The 26,921-nt window shown below is 39.8% G+C and overlaps 1 protein-coding gene across 2 annotated transcripts in view; it reads left to right on the forward strand.

The window, feature by feature from the left end:
* fn1a (fibronectin 1a) overlaps window positions 1–26,921 on the forward strand; it is a 120,698-nt gene that overhangs the window by 7,510 nt on the left and 86,267 nt on the right. For both annotated transcript variants that reach the window (XM_034186618.1, XM_034186619.1), the window contains exons 5-11: window positions 1,453–1,590; window positions 3,370–3,528; window positions 6,210–6,398; window positions 6,655–6,837; window positions 6,995–7,171; window positions 15,730–15,885; window positions 19,870–19,998. In XM_034186618.1, the coding sequence (XP_034042509.1) occupies window positions 1,453–1,590; window positions 3,370–3,528; window positions 6,210–6,398; window positions 6,655–6,837; window positions 6,995–7,171; window positions 15,730–15,885; window positions 19,870–19,998 (1,131 nt within the window). The remainder of the gene's footprint in view (window positions 1–1,452; window positions 1,591–3,369; window positions 3,529–6,209; window positions 6,399–6,654; window positions 6,838–6,994; window positions 7,172–15,729; window positions 15,886–19,869; window positions 19,999–26,921) is intronic.

Raw genomic sequence — 26,921 nt, forward strand, 5'->3', positions numbered from 1 at the left:
TGTGTGTGTGTGTTTCACTGGTTTGATCAGTAGAATTATTATAGTTTCTAGGGATGAGCGAGTACACCACTATCTGTATCTGTTCAACCAACTAAATTATCTGTACTTGTAGTGGGTGGGGCCTAAACCAGAAGTGGGCATGGTTTAATCTGAAATGGCTGGGGCTTAAATCAGTACATTATTTTAAGTTTGAAATTGATATGGATTGATCAGAAGTTGCTATATTTATTGTTTGTTTGAAAACTATTTACAGAACAGCCTCAAAACTGAGATTCAAATCAATGTTTTTGAACATGAATATTCTTAAGTGTATGAATGAATATTTACAGAACAGCCTCAGAATTGAGAGTCAATGTAGTAGAAAATCATGAACTACTAAGTATGCATGAACAAGAGTTGTCATACTCAACTTCCTTTTTTAATTTTAGGATCAAACTGTGATTTTTTTTCTTTTCAATTACTTATTTATTTTTACTACCTAACGTTCTTAGCATTTTTTCCACACAAAGTTAAACAATATTGATTAAGGGGTGTGTGTGTGTGTGTGCGTGCGTGCACATGCGCATGACTCTGTCTGTGTGTGTGACTGAGGGAGAGAGAGAGGTTGTTCGACTGACCAATTTATTGTTATGAACTGCAGTGTGAAAGTGTCAGATACTGCATGGAGCCATGTTCAATAAAAAATATTAATATAGGCTACTTTGTGTGTTCAGCTATATGTGTGTAAGTGGTCTGTAAGACTGTTTATTTTTAAATGATCTGTGTGAACGTGGTGATTCATGCAAACATCCAGTGATGGCAAACAGGCAAATAATATGTCTTGTTCACTGTATTCTTCTCAAAAGCACCGCATTCAGTAGGAGAAAGTTTTCCAAGTGACTTTATATCACCAAAATGAAGAGCAAACAAATAGTTAAAAAAATAAATAAAACCCGACGGGAGGCTGTGACCCGCAGCAGGAGCCGTTTTCAGCTCTGTCTTGTTAAAAGCACCGCGTATAACACAAAACAAGTTCACCAAATAACTTTAAATATCATACAAACCGAAAAAGAGGCGAGCTGAAGAAAAGTTAAGCTGGGCAAGAGCAGCGTGAGGCACAATCCAGCCAAGCACAGAGAGAGATCGTGTGTGTGTGTGTGTGTGTGTGTGTGTGTGTGTGTGTGAGAAGCTGCAGAGAGACGTGTCTGTGTAGGGAGGGGCGGGCGCTGTGTGAGACTGGCCAATGACAGACAGTGAAGACAGTCAGTTAGCCAATGAGAATGTTCCTTCAGCATGAGCACAGATATTGATGAGTTTTATTCAGATCGTGCTCGTCATAAATGTTTTATTCATACCGGATACTCGTCTGAAACGAGTATCCGGCTCAAGCCTAATAGTTTCTGCATTTTTTTTTTTTTTTTTTTTTTTTTTTTTTTAAGATTTTGCAGTTCAACTCGTATCTTTTCTGTACAGCTGAGCGTTGCTATGACAACTCTGCTGGAACTTCTTATGTTGTTGGGGAGATGTGGGAGAAGCCGTACCAGGGATGGATGGTGGTGGACTGCACCTGCCTGGGAGAGGGAAGTGGACGAATCACATGTACCTCCAGAAGTAAGACATTTCTTTTTGAGGAGTGGTCTGTCAGCGCTCAATTCTTCCATCTATCTATTTTGCCCCCCCCCCCTTGATACTTACATGTCATTTCTACACATGGCAAGCAAGAGGCAGTTTGTTGGGTTTCTTGGACAAGACACATAATCTGCATGATCTCAGTCCACCCAGCTGTAAATGGGTACCGGCCTCGGCTGGGGAAGTAACCCGTCTTCTGTCTGGAGGCGGTTGTCATAGACTTTCATCCACATCACACTTTGGAATCTGTAGATAAGCACGGGCACCAGTGGGCCTCAGGGTCTATATGTAACACTACTGGTTGTGATGAAGGGCCAGATTTGAAAAGTGTGTGTTGAAATAGACTTTTTTTTTTTTTTTTTTTTTGGATGTCCTAATCAAGGGTTTTTTTTTCTCCTTCTTTTTTTTCCTGCTGAAGCTGAGTGATTTAATAGTGAGTATCTGCCAATACAGAGTCTGGATCCAACACTTGTATTTTCCAAGAATATATATACTGACACAGGGCAAACTGTATGTACATTTAACTTATTTCAGCACATAGTGTGCTTAATAGTTGAAGAACTCTGTAGTACAAAAAACATTGATTTTGCTTGTTTCTTTTAATCCTGTTCAGGACTTTTGGGGTCCATTAGACCCCATGGCAATTGCTTTCTCCATACTGTGCTCACTAAAGCCCTGAATAGGGTTAATATAACAAAGTAAGCACACTTTTTTTTTTTTTTTACTTTTAAACATGGCTCATTAATTGAGGCACTTAATGTACCTTCTCTCAGTGGGGCAGTGTGGTGGCTAAGTGGTTAGTAGACTTGATTTCAAAACAAAAATCTCAGGTTGTTTCTCTGTTATTTCCAATGGGAATTGCTTTAAGCCACAATCACTTCCTGTCTGAAGTGAGATGTCTGAAATTCGTTTTGTGTTTATGAAGTTCCACACAGGTTAAACGTTGCAGACACGGGATATTTGTTTTAGCGAGTTTTCAGGGTCTCATGCATGCAGTCTCTTATAAATGCTATGAAAGGCATAAAGATTTACCTTTTTCATCGTATAATGTTAGCAATTGTCATCATGTGGTTTATCTATGTTGTTTTGACTGCAGCGCCTCTCTGGCGAGCAAGGGATTATGGGATATCTCAATAGGGCAAATAGACAGATTCGGGTAAGACATGTTTCATAAAGCTAATACTGATTGAACAATGTCTGGAGTGGAGTCAAAACTGATCTTTGTGAATGAATTTATTTCTTCATTTTTTTTTTTCTGTCAGTTTGAGGTCAAGTGTTATGTCAAATTGCTTCCCCCCCAAATATTCAGTAAGAATACATTTTTACTGAAACAAAAACCATCCACTACCTAGATTGGTGGCACCTATAGTTGTGGTTACAGTTTGCATTTCCAGCAGCTTGAAACCACTCACAGCCTCGCTTCTTTACATGCAGTAAAAGCTTTCTGAATACCTTCTTACAGTCCTCCAACCAGCTTACAATAAGTGACTGTACTTCACTGTTATATTAATTTATCTTATTGATGGTTTCCTTTTATTGGGGGGTGGGGGGAATGGAAAACGCCAAATATCTGCTCATTAAGAAATGATCAGACATGTTTATTAAGCTGCCAAAGCAGAAACATGCTGTTCAGCTGTAGTTCTGCATCAAATTGTTGCAAGTTTTACCAGCGCAAGCTGCACAGATTTGCACTCAAATTCTTTTTTGCGCCAGTATTTCTATTTTGTAAAATAAATTTCTCTCAATTCCCTCTTTCTGTAGACCGCTGTAACGACCAGGACACTTTGTCTTCCTATCGTATTGGAGATACGTGGACCAAGACGGATGCAAGAGGCAACGTGCTCCAGTGTCTGTGCACGGGGAACGGCCGCGGGGAGTGGAAGTGTGAACGACATGCCTCCCTTCACACCACCAGCCTGGGTGAGAACTGATAGGGTTCTGTGAGGAAAGAATGTGTACCAGAGGCAAGCGGTTTGAAGACACACAGAGTTAAAAAAAACAAATGCCAACTGGAGCTAAAGTGTTGAAGTGAGAAAGATGGGTCTTCAGACTCATGGTGACCTCATGGGAAAGAGAGACAGAGCTGACACAGGGGAGTGGGTTAGGAGGGGTAAGGTATGGAACGTAGTGGAAAAACATGTTTGAAGTGGTTTGACGTGATTATGGGGTGTGAGATAGAGTTGTTAACTTCTGGTCTCCTAGAGATGAACACTCAAAATGCTAAGAGTGTGGGTTTTTTTTTTTTTGGCAAATGGAGAATAATTGTTGCAGACAAGTACCAAGCGTCATGCATTTCTAAACCCATAACTGATTTTAGTCAATTTTTTGGCAAAAGCCAACTCTGGCTGAGTGTTGTACTATATATGGCTTTCTTGGTTTTTCTGTTCCCCGCTTCAGATACTGAGGTATGGGTTGTTTTGTTTCCTCACCCCCAGTTTGCTCAACTTCCATGAAATTTCACTAAAAATGAACATCAAATGCAATCAGAGCCAGGTGAAATGGTTGTGCACAGTTAATTCATTAAGTTTCCTGTGATCATGTCTGAGGTTCAAACCAGTGCTGTAATACAGGATCCACATATTATTAGGTTCACAAATATTTGGCCATTGACAGTTTTCCTTATACAGTATGCTACGTGAGACCCAGAGACAGATTTGAGAGACAGGGTTGCGTAAAGGTCCTGCGGATGCTGTACTGGAGTGTCGTGGTGAAGAAAGCTGAACCAGAAGGTGAGGCTTTTGATTTACCCTCATTTTCTCACCTATGGTCAAGATATGTGGGTCATAACAGAAAGAACAAGGTCGTGGATGCAAGTAGTAGGAATTCAGGTAGCTGTGGCACTCTGATCACTTCCTCCATCTTTTATGATGAAATACGAGTAATGCTGAATTTATGTGGAAATGATTGTTGTCCAAAAGCTACAATTTGCCAGAAGGTGTATCTAAGATGAAAGCTTAGATTGGATGTTTTTGGTGAATTAAGTACTTTTATAGACTTAAAGAGAAAAGACAGCACTCTCTCTCTCTCTCTCCCTCCGTCTCTCTCACTGTTTTCGTGCTGCGCAAACTTCAAACTTTTGGGAAACAAAGCCTTTCAACTGTAAAATAAATGTATCATCATCGACACTCACGCGCAGGATTTTAATGGAGACTTTTTTCCCTTTCAGCAGACAGAATCTCTGTGCAGCTTCTCCTCCTCGGCTGCACACTGAGCTGGCATTTCGTAGCCTCAAGACAGTGAAGTGGCTAACTTTTTAGCACACATTTTCAGCAACACTTCAGTTAATTATTTGGAAAATCCGTGCTTGACAAACAGACAATTTGAACCAGAGAGCCGGGCAAAAATTTGTCACTAACCACAGCTAGAACCCTGCGGAATAGAGCTCTCTCAAACAGCTCGGCTTCAGAAAACCTCCTCCCACTCGGCAGTAAACAAGCAGAGAGAAAACAACAGCAGTTGAGAGGATTCACAGTGGCTCTTCTCCAGTATCGGAAAATGTCGCGGATTGGATCGGTATTTTCCAATACGTGAATTACGTCTGTATTAGAACCTGATATCGATCTGGTATCGGATCGGTCCCATCCCTAATTAATACTACTTAAATTTCATTTCCCAAAAGTATCTTATGGTTAAGAAGATTTTAGTCTCATTGGGGATGTAGGTGCTAGTATCCTGTTATTCTTGAGATGCTTTTGGAAATTAAGATTCAGATCTCTTGGATGTTTTATCTGCAGCAGGATTTAAAAGTATATATCTGTTTGATTTTTCACAATATTGTGTTGAAATCTAGTCATCAAAAAGTACCTTTATTTCTGTGGTATACTGTTAAAATTATAGATAATTTTATTCCTGTAAAGTATTTATGTTTAGGTGACGCCATGGAAAATGCAGTGATTTTGCTCTGTGAGAAATTTTACAAACACCATGAACAAGGGTGTAAGGTTCAAAGTACATGCTGCATTCAAAGGCATCTGAGAACTCAGAATTTCCAACTTGGAACTATGTTTTTTGTTGTTGTTGTTGTTTTTTTTTATTAAAGCTATAATCAGACTATTGAGGTTTTATCTGTTTTTAGCAGATATCCAGCAAAACGTTTGTGTGAAATATGTCCAGATTTGACCCAGAATTCTACCCAATGGCATCTCTGGTGGTTGATGTTTATAATGTCTGTCACTATCTGTTTCTATTTTCTATATATTTTTTGGGAAAAGAAGACTCCATTTGTTGGCTGCATTCCAAGGAGCTGTGAAAATGGGACAGCCTACTGGCGCTGCTATGATGAATGCAGCCTTAGAAGGATGCAGCCCTTGAGTTGAGACACAGCCTCAGTGTTTCTTTGGCACTATGAAGCCAACATTAGGGTTTGTAGACAGCAGTGCTCTTTGACTCTGGAACAACAAGCTGAGAAACTGTTTCACAGTGTTCATTCCCCCTCCCAGAAAAAGCATGTGTGTGGAAATCATTAAAAGAAAAAAAAAAAAAATCCAGAGACTTCAGGTTGAACCAGTTACTCTTTGTTTGTGTGGGTTCGTTCTTTCTTTCTTTCCCCAATCATACTTTTGATGTGATTGCTAATTTTGACCCCCATATAAAATTTTCAGGCACTGGCTCTCGTGTGATCACCAACATCCACCCTGTCCCCGTCCCTGTCCCTGCGCTTCATCAGGAGGGGACCTGTCGGACGGATACGGGAGTGACCTACTTCCTCGGTCAGCGCTGGATTCGTAACCAGGGGGCCAAACAGATGATCTGCGTCTGTCTGGGCAGTGGAGTCAGCTGTGATGAATGGGGTAAGAGACCACTGCATCTGTCTTTTATTAAACAATGGCAGGACTTACTGTCACGTTTTCAGATCATATTACATTTGGAGTGAGAAGTTAAGTAAGTGCCAAATAGAGTTATTTATTCATATTGTTTTTATCTTTTTGTGCCATCACTTACTGCTTCCTTGGCTTTAAATTACACCAGACTCAGACATGCATGGATAGTTTCTTTGAGTGATTCTGTGCTAAATGATTCATGTTTTGTTTGTTTAAATTCATCCAGCTGGGCCAGCTCCGGTGTACGGAGGGAACTCTGGAGGTCAGCCCTGTGTGTTTCCTTTTGTCTACAAGGGGAAAACGTACCACTCTTGTACCTCAGATGGACGCAGTGACGGCCAGCTCTGGTGTTCTACCTCACCTGACTTTGAGACTGACCAGAAATACTCTTTCTGTACACAGAAGAATGGTAAGCAAGAACAGTGCACATAGTGATTGCGAGAAGTGTGTGTGTGTGTGTGTGTGTGTGTATGCTTTAAAGGGCTGCTAAGGGTCAAATGATGATTATTTAGTGGAATAAAGGTTACTTATTAAGTTGCTGGGCTGTCTCTCCCCTTTCTTTACAGTGAATGTGGCAACACGTGGTGGTAATTCTAATGGCGCCCTCTGTCAGTTTCCCTTCCTCTACAATGGCCGAAACTATACTGACTGTACTGCTGATGGTCGCCGAGACGGCATGAAATGGTGCGGCACTACGACAAACTATGATGCAGAGCAACGTTTTGGATTCTGTCCCATGTCTGGTAGGTGTATATGAGACCAAGAGAAAAACTTTGGGGTGTGGCTGTGTGAATTTTTTTTGCTTTAAACGAAAAGTACTTGTTTACTAATAAAGTTTCTCAAGAGTAGTCAGTAACAAGGGTGTCTAAAGCCCCTTTCACACCGGGCTGACATAGAGTTGCGTAATGCGATGTACTAACTATGGCAAGCACTTTTGGTGCAGTGCTCTACACAAGTCTACATAACACTCCGCCACTGTATGTAAGTCTGTACTGTATGTAAAATCATTTTAGTTTTTTTTTTTGTTTGTTTGTTTTGGATACATATCTGCATTGCCAGATTTGATTCATCCTGCTGGATTCTGCTGAACTTTGCTGGAAGGGAAGCTTCAAAACCACAGAAGAAGAAGAAGAGGCGAGCCAAGCTTCCCTCCTGTGCGCAGCATACATAGCCATTCCTGCCAAGCGTTCCCCCTGCTTGCAATTTACGCAGCCCAATTACTGCTTACTAGATACATAGCACAATGCAGCTCTATGCAGGTCTGGTGTGAAAGGGGCTTAAAAGGTAGTGGTATGTCGATTCTGTATTTTGGATCAGTATCGGAAATGGGGGGTGGGGTGTGACCTTAATGATTTTCACTCAGCCATCAGAAGTGTATCTGCATGGAGTGAAAATGTTGAACTTGTAGAGACATTCACTTATCTCATCAGTGACATTCATGTTTTGGGTGTTTGCGATTGAGAGATGCCTGGGAAGAAAGAGCTCAAGGAGTCATGAGATCTGTCTGGTGATGCCGATATCTTTGTAGGAGCATGAAAGTCCAAGTCTTTGGGGTCTTGGTCCTTCCTGTCTTATCGTGGGGTTGTGAGACTTTGGCACTAACCAGTGACCTGAGGTGATGACTGATTGTCTTTGGTACTAGTTTGGGTAGCACTGGGATGGCTTTGTATCAAATGAGCGGTTACTTCAAGAGACTGATGAGCATCACTTGCACTGTGAGCGAGTATCAGCTGTGAAATTTTGGCATAGGAAGGAGTGAACTTGCAACTGTTTTACCAAGCTATTACAATATAAACATTACAAATAATTACCTTTTAGGTTGTTCCAAATACCTTCTCCAACTCATGAAGCGCAGGAAAAAAGAAAAGCAGCAGCTCAAACAGTCCTCTGAAGCAATTAGAGTTGTTTTCAACAGCCAAACTCTGACAGAAAATGTTTAATCTGCTACTAAATAATTATTTTATATACAGCATCCAGCGCACAAAGCAGGTGGAATTGTCACAACGAAGTGCGCGAGAGGGCAGAGCCAAAATAGCCTGTCCTGTCCTCGTAGCCGCCAGGTACTCAGATAATGGGCTTCTAACAGCCTCGTCCTCATCACTAACATCCTCGTTTGTCCTCGTAGTACCTCGTACACAAACTGCCCAATGCTGTTGTTGCTGAATTTTGAACTTCTTGAAATTAGTGCCGCGCTCAGAGATGAGCCTCGTTAGTCGAATATTCCACCTCCCATGTTTCTTGAATAACTCCACTCGTACCAAAAAAACATGCTACGTGGCTCGTTATTCGGTGGGACCAGGGCTTTATACATTAAAGTGTAGGTGACACCAAAAAAAATGTGCATAAATAGTGACTAAAAATGGTGAAATGTTGATATTTAAAAAAATCATGAACAATAAAAGTCGATAAGTGCGCAGGTGAAGGATAAACAGCTGTCTGAAGCCTGTGCTCTATTTCAGCCCTCAGCCGTGGCCATATTGTTGCTACGTCATCACCAGAACGGGACCTGCTGATTCAAGCTCAAATCAACTGTAAACACTGCAGATGTAGAGCTGTTTTCGGACAATTTTTTTTCTTTGAGTCCAGTCTGAAGGTGATTCTGAAGCAGCTGTGTAAAATACAGCCTTATGGTTTTTAGCCTTATTAAGATGACAATGAGGGAGAAGAAACCTTGAAGGAAAACCTTCAGTCTGACAACAGTGATAATACTGGCAGAGTTCAGAACACAGAATGGTGATTATAAAAAAACAAAAAAACAAATAATGCATGCAGGTGGAGGTGATAAACATTTTTTTTGCCAGGTCTTTGGTCATAATCAACTGATTTAAAAAAAACAGTTTGTTTTACTATCTGTGACATCAGAAAAAAGTGATAAGGAAGTGTGGATTTTTCTTTTCTTAGAAACAGGTACATACATTTCAAATCTGTAAAATGACACTAGGGACTGAAAATAACATTATTATTAAATATTAAAACCATTCATACAAGGACCGCTTTGCACCGCAATCCACAAAACAATGAAATAATGTGAAAATACTCAGTTTTGCCTCCGTGTTGAGTGGAGACGCTGTAGACACTGTTCGTGCGTCCTCGTCAATATAAGTGTTCCACCTGCCAATCAAAAGAATTCTGCCGGCGAGAACTAACCGTTCTGACACGGACAACATGGCGCAACACTCGGTGGAAACGGGGCTTTCAGTAGCCTATAAAATCCATAAATTAATGGGACTCTAAAGATACTGGTTCTGGTGCTGATATCACTTCCTCCTTCTTCTCCAATGTTGGGACTTGCCAGGAAGTTCCTGGTTTTTAATCGCGCGCAGTTCAAAATCCAAATATTTATCTCTTCAGTAACTGCGCACCAGGAATGGATGAATTTCAAACTGTTGTTTAATTTTTGTCTTAAATACTCAAAAAAAAACAAAAAACTAAACGCATATCAACAGGTGCTGGCTTCATCCTTAAATAGGGGACACCTGATTCACACCTGTTTGTTCCACAAAATTGACGAACTCACTGACTGAATGCCACACTGCTATTATTGTGAACACCCCCTTTTTCTACTTTTTTTTTTTTTTTACTAATAGCCCAGTTTTATAGCCTTAAGAGTGTGCATATTATGAATGCTTGGTCTTGTTGGATTTGTGAGAATCTACTGAATCTACTGGTACCTTGTTTCCCATGTAACAATAAGAAATATGCTCAAAACCTGGATTAATCTTTTTAGTCACATAGCACTACTATTATTCTGAACACTACTGTACATATTCTCTTTCCGTGGATTGTTACGGACAAAATAAGCTCAGTCATGCCCGGATTTGGACTGATATGGACCTTCAGAACACCAGACAAGGTAAGAAGTTCTAAATTATGAATCATAAATAATTTTATCACAAATTATTGGTTATTGGCTTTTGTGGTGGATAGTTGACTTTGATTGGATTATGTGGTCACTTTCTTTGAGGTGTTCCGATTCCAAAGAGGCATAACAAGTTGGAATTGTTTTCATATATACTGTGCAGTTTCGGACTTAAAAATAATTTGCACAAAATCGCCCGCCACCGAGGGGTGGCGGTTATGAGGTTTAATCCCCCCCCCCCCCCAGTTTGGAAGGTCAGGCAACTTTGGTTCGACTTATATATTGAAAAGTCACATATGCATTAATGCATGAGTGACTTTTCATTAATAATTATAATGACTATTATAGGACTTTCTCGGGAATCAAAGCACTAAACAAACAATAATAATAAATGAATAAATGCCAATTCTGCACAACACTACAATACTGCACAAAAACCCATATTAAAAAGCTGATAATGCAGGAAAAGTGGTTTGACATATATAAGTATTTCCTCTTCATGTTTGTTGCATCAGCTGTGATTGCTGATGCAACAAACAAATACTGATAGCCCCAATTTCTCCAATCACATCCACAGAGGCAACTCCTCCACAGGTGACATGGTGTCTCGGTAGCTTCCCTCATGGGTCTCCTTGTTGTAGGGTCTCTCAGTTGTTAAGAACTACACAGTCCAGAGAGATTTATTGCACTCTGTGTTTAATGATGGATGTAAATGAAGTCCAAGGTGTAGTCAGTGACTTGGAAAAGTTCATGTATTCATACCCTGGCTTATCTAAGGAAAACTGGCTGTAAAACGGATTACTTGCATTTGTCATAACTTTTATACTTGTCCAATTGCTTGTGGCCTTTGATGGACAAGTGGACAATTGATCAAATCAGCAGTTTGGTAGTAGGGGACAGCTAATGGGATTTCATGGATAATTACAGTGTCCCTCTGTCTTAAGTGTAATGTATTTCCTCCCAGTCTGACTGAAGGACTTAACTTGTGCTTTGTATTAAGACCGATCTTTCCATAGTCAAAGACGACGTATGAAGAGTGACTTTACTTAAATTTCCATTGAAGCGGATTTCTGCCCTGGTTAAACGGGTTAAGGCTGAAGCCTTATTTAGAATTATCTTACAGCTGTATTTACAGTGAACTGTTGCATTGTAAGAAATGTTATGTAAGTGACAATTGGCTTTCATCAGATAACAAAGGAATCTGAAGGCAGCAAAACACCAGGGGGTGGCTGAAGTGATGTTTGTGAAGCAGCAGAGGCAACATACTGCAAGGAAAAGTACACAGTGTCATTCTTCAGCTCTTTATCTTTGAGATATATCAGGCAGATACATGTTGGTGTCAGTCCCATAAATTGTTGGACCACGGCAAAGGGGTTTTAATTTTGTTATTTTAGCTGCATAGAAGGCATGCTGGAGAGAAAAACAATATAAAATTGAGTGTGAGTGTGTCATATAAGCTGTTGTCAACAAGTCAGTGTAACCTGTCATAATTTGTTCTGCACAGTCTCTCCAGTCACAGCCGCTGAAACTTGTACGTGCAGAGTTGTTGATTTAACCTGACTCTAAGTGCTATGGGACACTTGAAATTGACTGTGGGTCTTTTTTCTACAAACTTTTTGATGGAAATAAACGGGGAATAACGCACACCTGTTCTGTGAAATGAGCAAATGTCCAGTTACTTTTGGTCTTGGAATTAGTTGACCAAGGTCACAAAAGGCAGGAATGAGAATTCCCCACTGATCCGTGGAAGTCTGAGTTTCCACAACACCGGTGTCCTGCTGCAATTATGGTGACTGAGAGTACGCTGTGTAGCATTTTCCAGTCCTGGACAAGACACACTTATTTTTACTGGTTTATATCATTATATTTTAGCCAATTGTCATGTAAAATGGTCTTGCCAGGATGACGTGAATTGGACAAACTATCCCATGTTGTAAAGAGGCTCTGTTCTTACATTTGGCATGCACAAAATTATCAACAAAACTTGCTTTAAAAAAGCCATTAAACTTAATATCTGAGGGTGTAACTTAAACACTATTCGCATACACACATGGGAAAGAGAGGCAGCTCTGTTCTTGTCAAAGTACACACCAGATGGAATCAGACACGATGAAAACGCATAATTTACAGGAGTTGCCAGATACCAATGTGCAAATAATATTAAATTCCAAAAGGGCCTATATCAGTCCAGTCAACACTATCTTTTAAAAAATTATACACCAGATTATAAATAATAATATTAATAAATAAATAATAATAAATAAGATTAATCATCACATCCTGACACAAACATATTCACATAAAGTCTCCTGATTTTGAAAAATGACCTCTGAAAATGCTTTAATAACTTGTCGTGGCTGAAGAAACAAGTCCTTGTACGTGTGTTGTTTTTTTTTTTTTTTTTCTGCCCGGGTGTATGTCTCACAGCCTGAACCAAAGAAAGCCGGCAGTTTGTGTGACACCGCCTCATTCGTTAACATCTCAGCATTTACCACAGGCATCAGTTGAATCTGTCTGCATGTGATGTAAATAATCCCATGATCCACCAAGACACAAATAAAATAATGTTAAATTGCTCTGTTTTGCCTCTGTGTGGAACTAAGATGCCGTGCGACACTGTACACACGCTGGATGAAATGTTCCTCAATATTTAAGTGTTCCACCTGCTAAATAAGACTTCTGCATGCAGTGGAAACATAAACCAAACCAAACCGTTTGGACCTGCACCATGCCATGCAGTACTGACCCAAATGACTCGGTGGAAACGGGGCTGTTAGAATACACTGGTTAAACTGTCGAGGTGTGACGGCTGCATTAATTTATTAGATGTACGCCCGCGTATGCCAGCATTTTTAATATGGTCAGCATATGCAGGCTAAATCATCAAGGTGTGACAGGGCCATAAGTTTGGATTAAAAAAAAATAGTGGCCAAAAACTTGAGACATTGATGTGAAAAATTTAACATTTTCTTTGTTTTGACCTTGGAAAATGAGGGGAACAGTAATATGGACAGAGAAGAGTTTCTCAAACTATACTGATGACTTGAGATATTTTGTTGTCAGTGAACCTGTCTGTTTAAAAGCCCATTATTGGCATTGTTGTCCTCTTTGAGCACTTTTAATTTAGTTTATATTTTTGTAATAGGTGTCCTCTCCAGGATTGCGTCTGTGCATGCTTCATTGTTGTGACCCACTTTTGAATTTACATTTAAAGAGGACGGGAACAGTGTTTATGCTTTTTGGACAACAGCAGAGCAGGTTTTGACCTCAGTTTATCACTAACAAACATCGCGGGGTCATGGATATGTTCTCATTGATGACTTCAAAAACATTTGATGTATTCCTGATGTTGATACCATTTAAACATTAAAACTGGAGCCGCTTATTGCTGACATGGCAAGAAAAGTACTTCATGTTCAGAATTGACCCATATTCTGATCATATCTGCTTTCTAACATGTTTGTACTTTAAAAAAAAAAAAAAAAAAAAAAAAAAAAAAAAAAAGGCTTATGGAGATGAGGTCAAACATAGTAGGACCTGAGATAACCCTCAACAACCAGAAAGAATCAAAACTGCCTAAAGACTTTTCCATGTGTGTAGAATAATTTCAAGTCTTGAAAATCACTGCATCTACCCTCCAGCTGGGGACAACTGGAAAGGGTGGAGTATAGGTCCAGACATACACACCATTAATTTAATCACAAGTGGTCAAGACCAATGGATGCAAGTCGTACCCAGCTCAGTGATGTAGAGGGAGAGTCCACTGAAATAATTCATATGTTTGGTCGATAGTGTTTGACTGTGAGGCTGTTTAGCAGTCTACAGACAAAGGAAGATACTTGCAAGAAAACCTGGATTTTATTTCTCTTCATCTGCAGGAACAGGGTTTGAAGTGAGCGTCACTTCTGTGTGGTGGCCAGCTGTTGTGCAGTCCACATGTTCAAAGAACAGCAGTCAGACTCTTCAGGCTGGGAATCAGGTTATTACAGAGTGTCTTTGAGCTGTTAGTAGTGCATCAGGCAGTATGTGCTAAAGTGTACTGTATCGTCTTTTATTTACTTATTTATAATACGGGCGTAAGGGAACATGTGTCACATGTTCACTGCATTTAAAGCCTAAGATAGTTCACATGGTTTATTCCTCAACGTTCTACATCAAATGTAATAATTATAACACATGAACAGCCTCATTAACAAAAATTGATTGACAGACTTAACTCCACAAAAGAATGTTATCAAATACCACATCTTCAATACATACACAATATGAGTGTCCATCTCCCCCTTAAATTATATATTTATCTATATTCAGGGATGACACTTTTATTCTGGAATGATTGACTTTTGTGCAATATAATGAAATTCTGTGTTTTAATTTAGACACTCATTTTCCAAGGTAAATTAGATATATAGATAAGAGTTATAATCTTAAGATTGAGCCATCACCCTGTTCATAGTGTTTGAAAAATGCCATCATAACATTTATTTTAAAGAATTTTATGCATGAAAAGGAGATGCATTTCCACATCTTCTCATTCTTCAACAGCTGTTTTAACTTTGCTTTAAAATGGATCCATTTGTGCCCGAGTTTGTTTGCCAAAACATTAAAAGCTGTTCTTTCAAATGTCTTAGCACAATGTCCTGTGCAGCTTCTTGAACATGTTCTTGGAGTGTACCAGAGTAGCACGGTCATCTAGTGACCGTTGTAGGCTTAATTTGAAGAGTTCTTGCAGACTAGAATGCTTTTAGAAAGGTTAAATGAACTGTACAAAAATCTATCTGCGTGATCCACAGACATATTGTATCAACATCACAGGTAGGTCGTCCAAGTAAAATAGTTCCAGTCAAATGATTTATATGTAAGTGTGTTTTACAATAAACAAAACCTTTAGCTAACTTGGTTACATCTAGGGTTTCTTTTAAGCTGTACATATGATTTATATCTTCCAAGTGGACACAAGTCTATAAAATCTAAAAAGATCGATTCAGCAGTCAGATGACAGAGTCATGTTTTTCTGTGACACTCACACCAAGACGTCTTTCATAGAATGCCGGAGCTTCATTTCTGTCCTGATAAAGACTCTTCTCAATGTCTATAATTATTGGAGAGCACATGGCATTTTTTCCTCCTGTATACAGGTGTTCTGTGGGTTTGTATCATCTGCAGCTGCAATAATTATATTGTACTATCAATGAAATCCAAAAGGGGAATTCTTTCACAGTGCCACATCTGCTTTTATTTTGCTGTGTGTGTGTGTGAATGTGGGGTGGATGGTTTATGTGGTCTGTTTCATCTAATATTGTGAGTTTGCTTCTATTGCAGGCTGGTTATTAGGTTTAAAACATTAGAATGTCTCAGTGTAAAACATTTAGGGAATTGCTTTTATGTCAGTCCTGTCATTGGAATAAATCCATCTTTTGTAACTGTGTGTCTTTGTTGCAGCGTATGAAGAAGTGTGTACAACCAATGAAGGGCTGATGTACCACATTGGAGACCAGTGGGACAAGCGACATGATGTTTTGGGTCATATGATGCGATGCACCTGCGTTGGCAATGGACGAGGAGAATGGAGCTGCGTTGCCTACTCCCAAATTAAAGGTGCTCTAACTCAGATTTTACATGTCAGTATAACAGCTGAGAACTGTTTCAGTGGCTTCGTGGCCTCTTGTGTAGAGAATGAAACAGCACTCCATCTGTGCTCTGAGCTTTACTGTGGCATTTATTTAGTGTCTGGCTGCGCATCCACATTTCCACACATGAATCCTGCCCTGTGAAACTGTTGCCCCTCCCACTGTTTATAAAGAAACAGTGCATAGCTTTTTTCTTTTTTTCCCCTAATATGATACACTGCATCTACTTTACAGAAATGTTCCCAGAAATCACATTTAGAAGCTAAAAATACCTCTGATCAAGAGAGAGGTGGGGCTTGGGATGCAAGAGTGGCCGAGGAGACAAGTTTTGTTTTGGTTAAGCATAAAAATTCAAAAAGAAAAAATAATATAGCACCTTCAACTGCACCACAGACTAAAACAGTTAAATGTGGTCTATTAAATATTAGGTCTCTCTCTAAGTCTCTGTTAGTAAATGATATAATAATTGATCAACATATTGATTTATTCTGCCTTACAGAAACCTGGTTACAGCAAGATGAATATGTTAGTTTAAATGAGTCAACACCCCCGAGTCACACTAACTGCCAGAACGCTCGTAGCACGGGCCGAGGCAGAGGATTATCAGCAATCTTCCATTCCAGCTTATTAATTAATTTGAAAGCTTGACTCTTAGTCTTGTCCATCCAAATTGGAAGTCCCAAAAAACAGTTTTATTTGTTGTTATCTATCGTCCACCTGGTCGTTACTGTGAGTTTCTCTGTGAATTTTCGGACCTTTTGTCTGACTTAGTGCTTAGCTCAGATAAGATAATTATAGTGGGCGATTTTAACATCCACATAGATGCTGAGAATGACAGATTAAATGCAGTGTTGAGGCTGTCATTAGACTCAATTGGCTTTGTTCAAAATGTAAATGAGTCCACCCACCACTTTAATCATATCTTAGATCTTGTTCTGACTTATGGTATGGAAATTGAAGACTTAACAGTATTCCCTGAAAACTCCCTTCTGTCTGATCATTTCTTAATAACATTTACATTTACTCTGATGGACTACCCAGCAGTGGGGAATAAATTTCATTACACTAGAAGTCTTTCAGAAAGCGCTGTAACTAGGTTTAAGGATATGATTCCTTTTTTATGTTCTCTAATGCCATATACCAACACAGTGCAGAGTAGCTACCTAAACTCTGTGAGTGAGATCTCGTCAATAGTTTGACATCCTCATTGAAGACAACTTTGGATGCTGTAGCTCCTCTGAAAAAGAGAGCTTTAAATCAGAAGTGCCTGACTCCGTGGTATAACTCTATAAAAAAAGCCCTCCGTAAAGCTAGGACATCTTACTACTCATCACTAATTGAAGAAAATAAGAACAACCCCAGGTTTCTTTTCAGCACTGTAGCCAGGCTGACAAAGAGTCAGAGCTCTATTGAGCCGAGTATTCCTTTAACTTTAACTAGTAATGTCTTCATGACTTTCTTTGCTAATACAATTTTAACTATTAGAGAAAAAATTACTCATAACCATCCCAAAGACATATCGTTATCTTTGGCTGCTTTCAGTGATGCCGGTATTTGGTTAGACTCTTTCTCTCCGATTGTTCTGTCTGAGTTATTTTCATTAGTTATTTCCTCCAAACCATCAACATGTCTATTAGACCCCATTCCTACCAGGCTGCTCAAGGAAGCCCTACCATTAATTAATGCTTCGATCTTAAATATGATCAATCTATCTTAATTAGTTGGCTATGTACCACAGGCTTTTAAGGTGGCAGTAATTAAACCATTACTTAAAAAACCATCACTTGACCCAGCTATCTTAGCTAATTATAGGCCAATCTCCAACCTTCCTTTTCTCTCAAAAATTCTTGAAAGGGTAGTTGTAAAACAGCTAACTGATCATCTGCAGAGGAATGGTCTATTTGAAGAGTTTCGTCAGGTTTTAGAATTCATCATAGTACAGAAACAGCATTAGTGAAGGTTACAAATGATCTTATGGCCTCAGACAGTGGACTCATCTCTGTGCTTGTTCTGTTAGACCTCAGTGCTACTTTTGATACTGTTGACCATAAAATTTTATTACAGAGATTAGAGCATGCCATAGGTATTAAAGGCACTGCGCTGCAGTGGTTTGAATCATATTTATCTAATAGATTACAATTTGTTCATGTAAATGGGGAATCTTCTTCACAGACTAAGGTTAATTATGGAGTTCCACAAGGTTCTGTGCTAGGACCAATTTTATTCACTTTATACATGTTTCCCTTAGGCAGTATTATTAGACAGCATTGCTTAAATTTTCATTGTTACGCAGATGATACTCAGCTTTATCTATCCATGAAGCCAGAGGACACACACCAATTAGCTAAACTGCAGGATTGTCTTACAGACATAAAGACATGGATGACCTCTAATTTCCTGCTTTTAAACTCAGATAAAACTGAAGTTATTGTACTTGGCCCCACAAATATGGAAACATGAAGAAAAAGAAACATGGTGTCTAACCAGATCCTTACTCTGAATGGCATTACCCTGACCTCTAGTAATACTGTGAGAAATCTTGGAGTCATTTTTGATCAGGATATGTCATTCAATGCGCATATTAAACAAATATGTAGGACTGCTTTTTTGCATTTGCGCAATATCTCTAAAATTAGAAAGGTCTTGTCTCAGAGTGATGCTGAAAAACTAATTCATGCATTTATTTCCTCTAGGCTGGACTATTGTAATTCATCATTATCAGGTTGTCCTAAAAGTTCCCTGAAAAGCCTTCAGTTAATTCAAAATGCTGCAGCTAGAGTACTGACAGGGACTAGAAGGAGAGAGCATATTTCACCCATATTGGCTTCTCTTCATTGACTTCTTGTTAATTCTAGAATAGAATTTAAAATTCTTCTTCTTACTTATAAGGTTTTGAATAATCAGGTCCCATCTTATCTTACGGACCTCATAGTACCATATCACCCCAATAGAGCGCTTCGCTGTCAGACTGCAAGCTTACTTGTAGTTCCTAGGGTTTGTAAGAGTAGAATGGGAGGCAGAGCCTTCTGCTTTCAGGCTCCTCTCCTGTGGAACCAGCTCCCAATTCAGATCAGGGAGACAGACACCCTCTCTACTTTTAAGATTAGGCTTAAAACTTTCCTTTTTGCTAATGCTTATAGTTAGGGCTGGATCAGGTGACCCTGAACCATCCCTTAGTTATGCTGCTATAGACGTAGACTGCTGGGGGGTTCCCATGATGCACTGAGTGTTTCTTTCTCTTTTTGCTCTGTATGCACCACTCTGCATTTAATCATTAGTGATTGATCTCTGCTCCCCTCCACAGCATGTCTTTTTCCTGGTTCTCTCCCTCAGCCCCAACCAGTCCCAGCAGAAGACTGCCCCTCCCTGAGCCTGGTTCTGCTGGAGGTTTCTTCCTGTTAAAAGGGAGTTTTTCCTTCCCACTGTCGCCAAGTGCTTGCTCACAGGGGGTCGTTTTGACCGTTGGGATTTTTCCGTAATTATTGTATGGCCTTGCCTTACAATATAAAGTTCCTTGGGGCAACTGTTTGTTGTGATTTGGCGCTATATAAATAAAATTGATTTGATTTGGTCCTGAAATGATGTCATGCCAGTGTGGCATCAAGCAGCAGAAAAAGCATACATGGCACTTTTTCAAAGGTTTACACTGTGAGCCCAGTTTTCCAGTGTGAGGCCCTTATATTAATATTTGCTGAGTGAAGAGGAGACATGTCACATGGTGATGTAATTGCTCACCTTCTAAAGGTTAAATATGAACCAGCACAATTATTCAGTGCCCTCCAAAAACAAATTTCTCTCTCTGTCTCTCTCACACACACACACACACACACACACACACACACACACACACACACACACACACACACACACACACACACACACACACACACACAAATAACAAATGTGTTAAAAAATAGTGAAGTACTTAACCAGTTTGTGTGATTGTTTGCAGACCAGTGTATTGTGGATGGCCTGACCTACGAGGTGAACCAAACCTTCACCAAACAGCATGAGGAAGGCTACATGATGAACTGCACCTGCTTCGGACAAGGGCGTGGCCGTTGGAAGTGTGATGCTATTGGTAGGTTGACAAATGTGTTGTCTTAAAGACTGCATCATTGAAAGCTGTAAATTTTGTACAGGATTACACTGCTGTATGGGGAAAATAACTATATTCACTAAACTACATACGAAGTTTTTGCATGACATCTCTAACCCCATAGCCTTTGTACCGTACTGAAATCGCTTCACATAGGGGCAGCAGTAAATGTAACGGATATACACTCAACAAAAATATAAACGCAACACTTTTGGTTTTGCTCCCATTTTGTATGAGATGAACTCAAAGATCTAAAACTTTTTCCACATACACAATATCACCATTTCCCTCAAATATTGTTCACAAACCAGTCTAAATCTGTGATAGTGAGCACTTCTCCTTTGCTGAGATAATCCATCCCACCTCACAGGTGTGCCATATCAAGATGCTGATTAGACACCATGATTAGTGCACAGGTGTGCCTTAGACTGCCCACAATAAAAGGCCACTCTGAAAGGTGCAGTTTTATCACACAGCACAATGCCACAGATGTCACAAGATTTGAGGGAGCGTGCAGTTGGCATGCTGACAGCAGGAATGTCAACCAGAGCTGTTGCTCGTGTATTGAATGTTCATTTCTCTACCATAAGCCGTCTCCAAAGGCGTTTCAGAGAATTTGGCAGTACATCCAACCAGCCTCACAACCGCAGACCACGTGTAACCACACCAGCCCAGGACCTCCACATCCAGCATGTTCACCTCCAAGATCGTCTGAGACCAGCCACTCAGACAGCTGCTGAAACAATCAGTTTGCATAACCAAAGAATTTCTGCACAAACTGTCAAACTGTCTCAGGGAAGCTCATCGTCCTCATCGGGGTCTCGACCTGACTCCAGTTCGTCGTCGCAACGTCGCACAGCCATTGAAGAGGAGTGGACCAACATTCCACAGGCCACAATTGACAACCTGATCAACTTTATGCAAAGGAGATGTGTTGCACTGCATGAAGCAAATGGTGGTCACACCAGATACTGACTGGTATCCCTCCCCAATAAAACAAAACTGCACCTTTCAGAGTGGCCTTTTATTGTGGACAGTCTAAGGCACACCTGTGCAATTAATCATGGTGTCTAATCAGCATCTTGATATGGCACACCTGTGAGGTGGGATGGATTATCTCAGCAAAGGAGAAGTGCTCACTATCACAGATTTAGACTGGTTTGTGAACAATATTTGAGGGAAATGGTGATATTGTGTATGTGGAAAAAGTTTTAGATCTTTGAGTTCATCTCATACAAAACAGGAGCAAAACCAAAAGTGTTGCATTTATATTTTTGTTGAGTATAAGTTAAAGCAATATTTAAATAAATACCTTGAAAGGGGTGCGACCTGCATACTTGATCATGTTATGATCAATAGTCAGTCTTTGATCTGAAAGTCATACGTTCTGGATACGATTGATAAAACATCTGTCTTCAGCTGGACATAAGAAAAACAGACATAACATTTACACATTTATTTACATATGTACAGGTACAAACACATGTGACTGAGATTTTGAGAATATGAAGAATAATTCATATAACCCCAATTTCAATGAAGCTGGGATGTGTGAAATGTAAATAAAAACAGAATTCAATGATTTGCAAATCCTCTTCAATCTATATTCAATTGAATACACCACAAAGACAAGATATTTAATGTTCAAACTGATAGACTTTTTTGTTTTTGTGCAAATATTTGCTCATTTTGAAATGATGCCTGCAACACATTTCAAAAAAGCTGGGACAGTGGCAACAAAAGACTGTGAAAGTTGATGAATGCTCAAAGAACACCTGTTTGGAACATTCCACAGGTGAACAGGTTAAGTCCATAATGTAATCAGAAGATTAAGACAATCTGGAGAACTTTCTACACATAAGCGGCAAGGCGGAAAACCAACATTGAATGCCCCTGACCTTCGATTCCTGAGGTGGCACTGCATTAAAAATCATTATGTAAAGGATCTTACCGCGTGGGCTCAGTATCACTTCAGAAAACCATTGTCAGTTAACACTGTTCGTCGCTACAAGTGCAAGTTAAAACTCTACCATGCAAAGCGAAAGCCATACATCAACAACATCCAGAAATGCCGCCGCCTTCTCTGGGCCCGAGCTCATTTGAAATGGACAGACGCAAAGCGGAAAAGTGTGCTGTGGTCTGATGAGTCCACATTTCAAATTATTTTTGAAAATCATGGACGTCGTGTCCTCCAGACAAAAGAGGAAGAAGACCATCCAGATTGTTAATAGCACAAAGTTCAAAATCCAGCATCTGTGATGGTATGGGGGTGTGTTAGTGCCCATGGCATGGGCAACTTACACATCTGTGATGGCACCATCAATGCTGAAAGGTCCATCCAGGTTTTGGAGCAAAACATGCTGCCATCCAAGCAACGTCTTTTTCACGGATGTCCCCTGCTTATTTCAGCAAGACAATGCCACTCTATATTCTGCACGTGTTACAACAGCGTGGCTTTATAGTAAAAGACTGTGGGTACTAGACTGGCCTGCCTGCAGTCCAGACCTGTTGCCCATTGAAAATGTATGGCGCATTATGAAGCTCAAAATACGACAATGGAGACCCTGGACTGTTGAACAGCTGAAGTCATACATCAAGCAAGAATGGGAAAAAATTCCATCTACAAAGCTTCAGCATTTAGTGTCCTCAGTTCCCAAACGCTTATTGAGTGATGTTAAAAGGAAAGGTGATGTAACACAGTGATAAACATACCAATGTCCCAGCTTTTTTGAAACATGTTGCAGGCATCCATTTCAAAATGAGCAAATATTTGCAAAACCATAAAGTTTATCAGTTTGAACATTAAATATCTTGTCTTTGTGGTGTATTCAATAGAATATAGGTTGAAGAGGTTTTGCAAATCATTGTATTCTGATTTTATTTACATTTTGCACAACGTCCCAACTTCATTGGAATTGGTGTTGTAGTTTTATTACTGACATGATGAGATGTGGTAAGCAAGCAAAATGAAAGAAGAAATACAGAAGTTTAATAAGAATAGACCTGGTGGAAATTTAGCGGTGAATTTTGGGTCCACAAGTTTATTATTATTAAGAAAATGAACATAGAATAGCCACTTTATTGACAGCAAAGACTGTCTGAACACTTGAAGATTCACTTATCTAGGTCCTAGGATTGGGTGGAGTGAGCGGTCCGGTTCTGGTCCACTTGATGACCTTGTTTCACCTGCATTGGGTTAACCACTGTGTCTCTCTGGACTACAGGTGTGCAGACTGCTTGGTTGGTTTTACAGTGGGACCAAACGTGATGGGTCCATAGAAGTTGGTTCACTGAGTGACCCAGGATGAAGGATTTGGTGTTTGCTATCAAAAATGCTCCACCAGCTTCTAAAACCTGTGAAAGATCAGTTTGAAGTCCTTGTAAAATTTTAGAAAAAGTTCAAAGCTTTGCAAAAAAAAGTTGTGGAGAAAAATTTAAGTCAACAAAAAACGCTTTTGGCATTGAGCAGAAAAATAACAAATTGGGAGACTGGCAAATTCACTCTCAATTTGAAAAACTCAACTCGGAAGTTGTCTTCAAAGGGACTTGAGGACTTGACTCGTGCCTTAAAAAATATTAAATATAATGCAATGCTAAAATACCCTCAGCCGTATGAGCATTATCTTCTTTATAATTTGTAGTTGTTTAATTGGTATCCCAGTGAAAAGTGTGTGTGTGTGTGTATAATTAATTACACATTTTTTGCTATTTACATAATTATTAAGATCCTATTGTGTTACATACAATTTGTACATGTTCAGTAAAGCCCCTCTATCAATCAGTTCTAAAAAGTATTTACGTTTTATCTCGCATCTGTAGGAAGCCGTGTGTGTGTGTGTGTGTGTGTGTGCATACGCGAGCTTTTGAAAAGAGCGCAAGTTAGCTTTGATTTAGTCGAAGTTAGCGTGTATGCTGACATCCACTGTATGTCTTGTAAATCTCTCCAGAGGTATTACCAGGTTACAAAAACAGCATTTTCAGTCTTAGTAGTGTTTATTTCTTGCTAGCTTTTACAAAATATATGAGGAAGAGGTTACATTTACACACAAACGAAATGGAGTTTGCAACTAGCTAGACCAGACTGTGACGTCACCACGCTAACATCTGTGAAATATCTTGTAAATCACTTCAGAGGCGTTATCAGGTTCCAAAAACAGAGTTTATAGTTTCAGAAGTGTTTACAGTATTTCTCACTAGCTTTTATATAATTATAACAGAGGTAATATTTACACACAAAGGAAACAGAGTTTGCAGCTAGCTGGACCAGTCACTGACGTCACGGTGCGGCTCTACTGTGATTGGCTGTCACCCCGCCCCTCCCTCCCAAAATAAATAAATAAATAAATAATAACAACAAAACAGAATGAAACAGAATGTGACTTTTTAGTCTCTTAAAATAGGTCAGGGTTAGCCATCTTTGAACTTGTCCAAGGTCTGTGTTCCAAGAATGTTTCCTGTGAATTTGAAGACTCTGGCAATAATAGAACTGGACTTATGCTGATGGACCGACAAACGCAATGTCTTTGCAATAACAGATGGACAAATTTGATGGCCTCGGGCTTACGGCACAAAAAGAAACAATGATTCAAAAGTCATGAGCAAAGACTAGAGAGAGAGTTATTGGAAGCGAGTCCAAGAAGTAAAGTTGTAAGAGGGACCGAAGAAGAGAGTGGAAAAGCAGCCAAAGAAGAGAGTGTTCCTTTATTTCAGGGTCATTTTAAAGAGTCCAAGCACATGGTCATAAGCTCCCCCCATTTGCCATCAGGTTTATCCCCAAACGAAAGTTATTCGAAAAGCACATCAGATACAATGAATGACACAGAACGACTTTGTTCTTTGGCTAGCAAAATATAAGCTGACTGAATTTCCTAAATCCATCCTAGAAAAGGGAAGTGATTAACAGAAACACTGTTTTCCCCATGACAATTTATTAATAATTCAACAAATAACATTTAAACATGCACCAGGAGTTATTAAAGGAATGTCACATGGAAAAAATGTGTAACAGATTAAATTGGAATATCAATTTTGTCTTTGGTTAACTCAAAAACAACAGGAAAAGAAATTATTTTCTCTCTTTTGTTAACATAAAGTATATTCATGTATTGAACGGTCTGTGTTCTTCCCAACCTGATCCAAAAGGAGGTGCAGTAGTTCCATCCCAATGTTGGTTGCTTTTATGACTTTTGGTTGCTTTTAGTCTTTTGTCATCGACTGGTTGAGATTTTAGGTTTCATTGAGCTGCTATCTGTAGGGAGAATCCTGCTGTATTTCAAATGGGTTTGTCCAGACCTGTTCCAACAAGTATCTTTTATCCATTACGGACTGTTGAAGCTCTCCTGAGGTGTCATAAATTGTGTCAGGGAATGTTTGGGAAGACTGGTCACTTTGTGAGAAGGTGGGGGCTTTCTGCGCCTTACTCCTGGCCAAGTGATAACAGTCCTTCAACTTATGACATTCCAGCCATAGAAATATCTGGAGAGTCAGTTCTTTGTTAAAAGAGGAAATTTAAGGCAACTTTTGATTCTGTAAAGATATGTCTGTAGTTATATTCGCTTTACCTTTGTGTGAGTCATGTTGAGTCTAATGTTTAGATACAATACTGATACAGATACTGGACAGTTAAAAACATTTGTGCAGTTGTTTGATGCTGATAAAGCTGAAGCTCTGAGGCTTCAGTTTTTAAGAGCACTCAAAGCTCCTTGCAGGAGTTCAAAACAAGCTGTTTAGGTTCCATGGCAGTGGACTAACTAACCTACAATACCTAGTTCGATTGACTACATTAAATATCATGGTAAAGTTTAGTGACCCACTACGTTTGAGATGACTATGCTGTTAAGCGTTGGTTTTTTCCAATGCAGCCAATTAAAGTAGAGATGCACTGTGACATCACTGGCTGGTCTCTCTCTGGCTGCTAATAAATGGACTGCATTTATATAGCGTTTTTTCATCTGCATCAGATGCTCAAAGCGCTTTACAATTTACCCAGACACACTCAAACATCGATGTCAGGGTGCTGCCATACAAGGTGCTCGCTACACACTGGGAGCAAGGGCCCTTAGTGATTTTCCGGTCATGCTGGGGTTTGAACCAAGGATCCTCTGGTCTGAAGCCCAACACTTAACCACTAGACCATCACCTCCCCCAATGTGGAATCCTGTTTCTCATATATTATGTAAAAGCTAGTGAGAAATAAACACTTAAATAACGGAAAATGCTATTTTTGTAACCTGATAAGACGTTTGGTGTGATTTACAAGTCATCTCGCGATCGTCAGCATGCATGCGCATCACACGCGGTCAAAGGTAACTTCTGGTCTTTTCAAAAGCTCATGTATGCACATGCACGCCCTCCTGCAGATGCCAAGGGCATTTTAGCATTGCGTTACATTTACAATTCTAATCCAATTAGTTTTTCTGCGAATCTGACTGGTTAAGCGTGTGAGATTTCAGACCGTATAATATCAGGGTAACGGTCGCAAAATATTTGACTGTTTCACATTTGGATGTATTACTCCGCACCCTGACCAGTGTTCTGACAAGATGTCATTTCTGTCAAATGTCATTCCTATCCTCCGCGCAACTGCACATGTGCACGGATGTGAAATATTGTTGGGATGCAGAACTGCCCATTCATGCGATGAGACGCGCAATTTGACGGAACACCGGCTGTGCGCGCTGCTGGCTGTTAGCGCTGTTAGCTGAGAACGAGAGAAAGTCGCGTACCGCCGTCGCCAAAATAGGTGAATTTAAGCTACCATACGAAAGTATTGATGTGGATTCTGATACAGAATTACGTTTCACATTTGATGGATATGATGGATTTTCACGTTTGAGGGATTACTCCGCGCCCTGACAACTGTTGGAATGATGCTGCCTCGGCTCGACGGTGAGCCTCGCCGACCG

Source organism: Thalassophryne amazonica, chromosome 14 (genome assembly GCF_902500255.1).
Source record: "Thalassophryne amazonica chromosome 14, fThaAma1.1, whole genome shotgun sequence".
Lineage (NCBI taxonomy): Eukaryota > Metazoa > Chordata > Actinopteri > Batrachoidiformes > Batrachoididae > Thalassophryne > Thalassophryne amazonica.